Source organism: Platichthys flesus, chromosome 3 (assembly GCF_949316205.1).
Source record: "Platichthys flesus chromosome 3, fPlaFle2.1, whole genome shotgun sequence".
Classification (NCBI taxonomy): Eukaryota; Metazoa; Chordata; class Actinopteri; order Pleuronectiformes; family Pleuronectidae; genus Platichthys; species Platichthys flesus.
In genome coordinates this window covers 14087853-14096789 of record NC_084947.1, presented here as the reverse complement: position 1 = coordinate 14096789, position 8937 = coordinate 14087853, and the positions used below count along the sequence as shown (strand labels likewise).

At 41.5% G+C, this 8937-nt stretch overlaps 1 protein-coding gene across 1 annotated transcript; it reads right to left on the bottom strand.

Moving 5' to 3' along the window:
• Nucleotides 1–103: 103 nt before the first annotated feature.
• polk (polymerase (DNA directed) kappa) lies at nucleotides 104–8358 on the bottom strand. Its single transcript, XM_062382122.1, has 14 exons — nucleotides 7973–8358; nucleotides 7545–7664; nucleotides 7243–7395; nucleotides 6669–6800; nucleotides 6395–6545; nucleotides 6020–6262; nucleotides 5091–5215; nucleotides 4725–4891; nucleotides 4596–4628; nucleotides 4388–4484; nucleotides 3570–3741; nucleotides 2432–3415; nucleotides 1208–1256; nucleotides 104–1069 (listed from the first exon to the last, which is right to left on the bottom strand). The coding sequence occupies exons 1-14, from the start codon at nucleotides 8099–8101 to the stop codon at nucleotides 988–990; spliced, it is 2637 nt and encodes an 878-aa protein (XP_062238106.1). The 5' UTR covers nucleotides 8102–8358; the 3' UTR covers nucleotides 104–987.
• Nucleotides 8359–8937: the final 579 nt, after the last annotated feature.

Genomic DNA, 8937 nt, shown 5'->3' with positions numbered 1-8937 from the left:
ACACCCAGCTTCACTGGGTTCATGCTTTGTGGTCAAAAGTAACATAAACAGCAAAGAGAGGGCGATTCATTATCAAATAATAAAAACAGTCATTTATTGCCACATTGATTTACATGATAGAAGGATTCTCTTATCTATATTATTAAATATATAATATTATCTTTGGAACATGTAATAAATACAAATGGAAATTACTGGAAATATCAGAGTAAAATAGCTCAAAAAACATTTGGAAATAGAGTTTAATAAATATCCTAATATTCAAGCGTACAGTCAAATAAAAACATGAGGCTCATTTTCAGGAACATAATATATGCAATTGACATGGAACTGGCATCGAGAGACAACAAGGTCATTAAAAATGTTTGTTAATTTGAAAGACTTAAAACAAAAAATTGTTGTTTGTCAAGGCTTATTAGTGCAAATGCGTATTTTCTTATTTCAGTGATTTTAAACACAAAAGCATTTTTTTTTAAGACCGTATGTTTTTGATCAATGGTGGTTAGCACTGTTGTGTCACAGCAGGATGGTTCCCAGATTTGAATCCTGATTCTGACGTTTTTTCTTTCTGTGAGGAGTTTGCACTTTCTCGCCGTGTCTGCATGGGTTTTCTCCCCCGGCCTCCTCCCACAGTCCAAAGACTTGCAGAGTGGAGTAAGTTAACTTGAGACTTTAAACTGACCGTAGGTTTGAATGTAATTGTTGTGCACAACTCTTGAATCTTGAATAAATAATTTGTCTCTGTATGTTGGCCCCGGGATACGCTGCTGACCTGTCCAGGGCGTACCCCGCCTCTTGTCCACTGTCTGCTGGGATTGGCTCCAACTCCCCCCCTTGACCCTCAAATGAGAAGTGGTGCAGATGATGGATGTGGAACATCCACTTTGAGTTGGAGAGTCCACAGCACGATTGAAACCTGTGCAGTGACACCAAGGGAACGTGGAGAAAACTTCCCCTGGCTCTCCCGATAAGGATGTGCGCATGTTGTCACCTGAAGAACCTGTCGATGGTGTTGACAGGACCGGAGCCTTTAGCCTTCTTCGATGGAGGAGAGGAAGGACAGTCCTGTCTAAATGACCATGAAATCAACATTTTGATTAAAACATGTTGGCACAACTGTAAACTCGTATATCTTTTCATATGGGACATGCTAAATGTCATATGCCGCTATTTTGTGAAGAAGCAACATGTGATGAAGCAGGCTCACCTTTTGCTTTTGCCTTTACTTGCTTGCCTTGGCAGGAGTGAGCCTCTTTCTGTGAACAGGAACAGATGGATAGAAACCTTTTTTTTTTTTTTTTTTATCTCTTGTCTGACAAAAAAAAATGACATCCACTGAGGAAGTACACAATTACAGAACCTCCTCAGGGAAATAAAGAGAGCAATCTCTGAGGCAGGGTTGTTTAAGAGGAAACCATGGGTGCAGTTCATTGTAGGAAATGAATAGGTGAGAAAGTGATTCGGCCATTTCCGAGATCGGGGGAAAAGGGAGCCCCCCCTCCTCGGATTGAAACGAGATGTGTTTTCTCCGCAGGATTCGATACAAACTCCTCACACATACTCGGTGTCAGTAAAAAACAAGGTCAGAGGTCACAGACTTTCTCTCAAACAGACGCTCCTTCTGTGGATTCCGAAGACATCACACAGCCCCAGCTTATAGACGTAACTAACAGGATCTGTCATCAGCACAGATTTATGCATATTTGTCCGACTGATGTGGATTGTTTGGGGGCTTATACGGATACCAATATTGAGAAGTAAAAATCTTCAAATACTAATATATCGGCTTAGCTCCAGGGAGAAAGATCCCTGACTTGTGGCTCTCTATGACGTTTCTACATTTGTTTCCCTCCAGGTGATGGGTAGTTTTTCCTGACTCTGGTTGGGTTGTGAACAGAGAATCTTGCATTATGTTAAGCCCATGAGACAAGTTGTGTGCTGGGAATGTGGGCTAAATAAATCAAATTTGATTGATTGATATACATAAATATAGAAAAATTGCCAATGATAACTATGAGTCCCTCTCAATCCCTTATGTCAAGAAAACGTAATCGAGGCTTTCAAGTCTACCCATCAACTATAAAGAAAAAGAAAAAAATAATATAGAACTTAGATTAGATTAGAAGGAAAACCATTTTTTTTAAAGTGAAATATAACGATAAATGCACATTTCATCTGCATTGGGTATTCTGTAAAATAAACTCATCAGTAATTATGAGCACAGTCATTGATATTTCTGGGCTCATATCAGCTCGTTTTTATCGGCCAATCGATAAATCACTCAGGCTCTAATAAATATTGACAGAGTGTAGATCAATAAGGTTAAATACAGACAAACCTCAAAGACACAAAATGCAGCATAACTGATGAACCACAATAAAAGTGCTGCATGATATTAGTGAGGAAGTGTTTGATACACACACACACTCACCTGTGGCCTTGCCATTTGTTACTGAAGGAGGATTTATGGGCGATGACGTGCGTCCCCCCAGCTCATTCAGGACCTCCTGGTTGAGGCAGAGGTCGACGTGGCGGTTGAAGACGGTGAGGTCGTCTGTGTCCTGGGTCAGCTGACACACCGGGCACATGAGGACACCGCGCAACTGCTGCGAGGTCGCAGTTTTATTCTCAATGTTCGACAAGACAGTTTGAAAAGAATCATCTGTTTTCAAGCTGTGTTGTTGTTGAAGATCGACCGTGTTCGCCTCCAGCTCTCTGACCTCGCGCTCCTCCCTGCATTTTTCCTTTACCTCATGTTCTTTTTGGTAACTCTCCAAGTCCAAATCCGACTCTGAGTCCGGATCGGTGCTTTGGTTGGGCTCTCTTGAGGTTCCACTCAGACACTGGTCTATGTGTCTATTGAAGGCATTTAAATCTGTCGTCTCCACCTGCCTGAAACACACTGGACAAGTGAAGCTCTTTGACACTGTGGCACCACAGTCTGATGTGGATGCTTTGGCCTCCAGCTCATTTTCCATGAGATCAGAGTCGCTATTCGCGCAGGCATTTGTTGGAGGCTCTAGAATATCTTCACCATCAGACTCTAAGGAGGTCATTACAGGTGGATTCTCCCTGTGTCCTTCCACCTGTGTGCTTGAACTTGCCACCTGCAGTTGTAATCTTTTCGCATGGGCCCTTTGGAAGAAAGACAGTTGGGGTTCCTCCCCCGTCCGGCCTCCCTCTAACCCCCTTTTCTTGCTCTGCCAAGGAACTTCCTCCTGTTTCTGCGTCGGGGGACAACAGTCGACGGTGCACGTTTGGACGGAGCCAATGCAGAGATGCTCCCTCTCGGGCTTTTGCTGCTTTACTTTGATGTAGCCACCGGAGTCTGTCTTGCCTGGTTGAAGAAAGCTAATGATGCTCCTCTGCTGCGGCTTTTTGTCATCAGAGGAGACAAAAGCAGAAATTCGAACACCTACGAGCACAAAAACAAATGATCCGGAGAAAACTCCTAAATGAACGCCGTCTGTGTTATCACTTCCACAAGCGGGCGTGTCACAGAACATTTCGATTTATTTCAAGACAGTTATATTAATTGATATGTCAGTTTAATTGCAAAATCTTATTACCCATGAGCCTCAGTCTGAGTGGCTGGGGGATTTCAGTTTCTATTTCGGTTTTCAGTAGGTCCTTAGCAACGGCAAAGATGTCATCAGCTGTGGCGACAGCGTACGGCAGCGTCAGCGCCCTGCTCTTCACCTCAAAGTTAACGTTCTTCAGCTTCAGCGTCACCGTTTTACCCTAAAATGAAGAAAATACAATGTTATGATAATTTCAGTTTCCTTCCCAACATCCATATCCCTTCTTTAAATCAGCTGTGACATAACCAATGGGACATAAATAGAAGAGATTTAAAAATGTACAATCTGTCGCATCAGCGATTGATTTGTCAGATTGCATTTTTGTAACACGCCACAAAGCGTTTTCATAGTAATGTGATCATGTCCTACGGAGACATTTCCGAGGCTGATAGAAGCCCCTGCTGTTTCCTTAATGGCCCTTCATTTCCTCCCTGCTATCACGGCCACATCGGGACCCAGGCAGGGGGGTTATGGCCACGCTGGGGCCATCCCGTCCTATCTTGATCGATTTCGAAAAGGGCAATTCTAGGGTTGCCTGGAATGGGATTTGTTTTACCCCAAAACTCTGATTTTGTAGCTTTCAAATTCTCTCAGTCTGTTATTGCTTTTGAGACTGTTCTTCTAGAACTCTGAGGCAACACCCAGCTGAGCTCAGTCTGCTGCAGCTATAAAATAAAACCACATGCATGGCTGATGTAACCAGGTCAGTGTCTAAGATCAAATGCTATATGTTCTCACTCCCCCTGGTAGTACAGAAAATGTGCTCAGTGTTACTGCATCAAGAAACCGGCTCTGACATTCATTACCTTCAGATCCTCTTTCTTCATGTCTTGTGCTAAATCTTCACAAAGCTCCCTGCACAAAGAAAACTGCTCCTCAGCTGTATTGAGCTCTCTGAATGTCCTGTAGGAATACAATGTCACAATAAAGGAAATATCAGAGTTCAGAGGCCAGATGTCAAAAGAATAAATTAAACCCTGTCAGGGTCAATTTATGCCTTTTTAAAAAACAAACCTCTCTGTGCTCATGCTTTTTCTTTCTTCGTGCCTGAAAGCAAAGACCATGAGAGTTATCTCTATTTCTGAAATTTTCTTTTTTTTTTTAATCGGTTGTGTTGAGTTTGATCTTATAAACAGACATTACCTTTGTATATATGTGGAGCCTAGACCCATGGAAACCTGCAGGAGATGGTGCCAGGCCGTCTCAGAGAACAACAATGACAGCAGCACCATCTGCTGTCTGAGGTGAGAACAGGTACTGACGCTGAGAGCGTTCAGCATCTTCTCACTGACCTTCCCGACCCCAGACACCTGAAGGAAAACCCAAAAACATTTCCACAATTTTTTAACATTCCCACAGATTTTCTTTCAACAACCTTTTCCCCATCAGCAGCACATCATTAATCACAAAAACTCATGATTACATTCTAACATCTTTCCATAATTATTTATCGGCAAACCCACAAGGCTCTGTTTATGTTTTCGTTTGAGCAATCAATGTGCACTGTACTTTGCGAATTGGAAGATTCTGGATGAAGTCCATGACCGCCGCTCTGGTGGACGGGAGTCTGTACTGGCCGTTGGGCTTGTTCATGTCACTGCACACCTTGGCGAGCATCATGTTTGGAGCGATGCCTAGGGAGAGTGAGTAATGTGACTGAGAGGCGTGTTTGCAGATGAGCAGCTGGTAAAACATGTGCATAATGTTGATCATAATTCTAAACATCAAGACAAAATTGTATTATTATCGTTTAGCAGTTTTGGTATTGTAAAGAAGGAGTTACAGAGAGTTTCCGCAGGGAAATAAAAGTCAAAAATTCAGCAATATGAATTTTAGGCTATAAATATGTTAAAATATTAGGTTTCTCAGTGATACAGATATTAGCACGCTGTAATAAAATACCAATGTGGAACTAATAACCGGTCTATTAATATCCCGGCCAGAATTGATTAGAGTGCACTGAGAGTGAATGTGGTAATTTAGAGACTATCAATTCCGACTGTATCTATTTGTAGTTTGCAAAGGTGCTGTGGTTTTTAATTGAGGTTTGTTACTGGCTACTTCAGTGTATCTTCAATTATGGGGAAGTGTAAAAAATTATTTGGTGACTATGATATTCCTTCAAATTTGTCGTGCTAAATTTTGTTCAAAGTGGTCATAAAAAAGTCTTAAAGTCTAAAATGAACCTGTTGAAACCTGCAGAATCCCTGGTTACACAGAAAAAAAGTAAAGTTGGTGGTTGGACGGAGGAAAACCTGAATAGAATTTATGTTTTAAATCTTCTGTAGAACTCATAGAGAAAAGCAAAAGGATCAAATATAACATGAGAGGATGAGTAAGAGGAGGTGATGCATACAAACATGATATTGACGAATTAATCTGGAAAGTAATTGTAAATAAAGAGAAACAATAAAGGGTGCGATTAGTTTCCCCCTCACCTGCACTGGCAGTCAGCATCGTCTTCTGCTCAATGCGGAAGCGCATCTCTCTCACAGCTTCCTCCAGAGACGTCCCAAACACCTCAAAAGCACCACCACTACCACCACCACCACCACCACCACTACCAGCAGCGTCAGAGCCCAGCAAGCAGGGAGAGGAGCTGGGGCTGTCCTCAAACAGCACTGGAGACAGGTCGATCACCTCTGGAGTTGCCTCTTGGTGAATCTCAATCTGATCTTCACCTTTTTACAGAAGAGAAATTGTTTCATACAATAATCAGATGAAATGCAAAACGTGTTCTATCATATTTTCTAAAAAATACAAATAAAAAAACAATAAAACCATATAATAACTTTCGTATAATTAAGCCCTGCCTGTGGTAGTGCTGGTGGTGCGGAAGCGATGTGTACGAGAGGAGTCCGGCCAGCTCTGCCTCTGGTCCAGATGGTCTGTAAAATCCAGATAGGCTTCATCCAGGCTCATTGGCTGGAAGTGAGGGTCATAGTCGGCAAAAATCTGCCGGATCTAACAGAGGGTGACACATTCATGAGCACCTGTTAGTTTAAGCAAGAAGCCACAAAAGGGCTTCATAGAGCTGTTTTTGAGCTTGTATATGTGTGGGTGTTTGTGTTGTGGCATTGCTCTTACCTCCTCACTAACAGCTCTGTATTTATCAAAGTTGGTTGGAACAATGACTAAGTTAGGACAGAGTTTTTTTGCGATGAAGCCGGGCATTGCAGCTCGGACGCCATACTTCCTGGCATGGTAGTTAGATGTTGACTAAAAAAGAAAGGGTGAGATCCAAATAAAGCACTTTTACATAGGGAAGGCAAACTGGTACAAAACTCTTGTTTGAATGTTAAATTTGGTTAAGTTTGAAATCAATGATCTCGAATTTTGCAGTATAATATTCTGAACTTAATTCAACACAATAAGAATTGAGTAGGTGATAATGACTTATTCCTACAAAGTCATGATATGACTTACTGTTTGAAGATTTATGACGTTGGAGTAAATATTTCACCCATGATAACAATTCCTGCTTGTTATGAATTGCAGTTCAGAAAATCGCAGTTTATTAACAATTACCATTTCTCCCCTGACCTGCTTGTGTTGCTAAATGTGTTCTGGACATGTTCAATACCTGGTGCACCTACACAGCTTGCAAAAAAGGAAACTGGGTCATAAGACAGTTCATTTCCCAAGTAATATATCAACCTACCAGCATGTTCATGGATCCTACACCCATAGGTTTGTCCTTCAGCTCAGGACAGTCTCTCATCTCCACAGCAGCATAGAAAGCGTCCATGTCCACATGCACAATCGCACGGCTTAGATCACGACCCCTCTCCAGCGCTGAGGCCATCCTGTCCACCTGCACCGAGAGATTTGATCACAAACACTTATAGCGCGATGTTTGAAATGTAGGCTTTACCCCTGATCCCATTTATCGGCCTGTGTGTTTTAAATAACAATAAAAGAAACCAAAGCCAACGTCACCAGTTACAGGCCAACATGTCTCACTTGAGCTTGAGCCATCTTGAGCTGCTGATCTGTGATCTGTGCCTTTTGAAGCATCATTTTCTCAATGCGCTGGTTCACCTGCTGCTCTCTCTTCCGCTCATTCTCATAAAACCTCGATCCCTGCAGCAGAACAACAAGGACAACACAGAATCACAGGAATTACAGATCCTGCAGCACAGACACGTGAAAAGCTACAGTGTCCCAGGACTGTGTCACACTGGGGATATGGGACTTTCACACAAGGCTGGACACAATCTGTAACAGTGGACATCACACGTCTTCCACAGCTCACGAGAGCCTGGTCTGTACTTTTCTACACATACCTTAGTTAAGTATGATGCTGGTAAGACAAGTGAGTCTGTGTTGGTCACTGGGAGTATGTGTGTTTGAACGAACTGATTAAGTGACTTTGACTTGTTTGAGTTTACCTTGGACGACTCCATGATGATCTTGTTGATCTTGTCCCTATCCAGACCCTCCATACCAGCCTTGTTGTCGTTGAGAGCCATTCTAGAGAGGAAGCCCTGTCCTTTGGAGGAGTCGACCCCATTCTCCATCCTGTAGAAATGTCTTTAAATGTGAAAATAGTAGTTTTTCTGCCGGTATGGTCCAATGTACATCGATCTTAACTCTCTTCTAAAGTTAGCAGATAAAGCTGTAAGACAACGTAGCTGGGTTTCGCATCATCTGAGCGCCTTCTCCAGCTCGATCCAATAACCATCAGTAGATCAAAATCAACTATTTTTATATATCAATATCTATCAGCTGTTGAACAGTGGATCTCAGTGAGTCTGTCTGACGATCGTGTCCCTACATGTTTTGAAACGGACTGCACTTCCGCATAGAATCGTCTTCAACGGAAAAGGCGGGGCTTATTTGAATGACTCTCTATATATAATATATAAGTTATATATATATATGCAATATGTATGAATAATTTAAAGTTAAAGATTTTTTTGTACTGAATGTGCGTTTGATATGACAACCGTGCCATCTAGAGAAGTTTTACAAAATCAGATAAATTTCTTTCAAATTAATGTATTTTAATTTATTAAACAGATTATTTTTACAAACTCGAGCAGCTTCCAGACACCAATGTTAATATGAAATTAAAAGATGTACTACTACTATTACTAATCGATAGTCTGAATTTAGAAATATCTAGTTTCTCTTCAGCGGCCTCCTGCGGTTATAGGGAGTCGTGGGATCTCTGTCTTAAATAAGTAAATTATTTTTAATAAATATTTAGGGGGTTCTTTTAATCCTGGAAATTATTATTTATTTAATTTTACCTAAAACACTAGTTTCAGGCTTTATGAGTTGATATTAGTGATAAAGCTGGTTACTGGGGAGGAAATATTTTTGAAATTGTCCACAAAAAAAACTGTAGCAA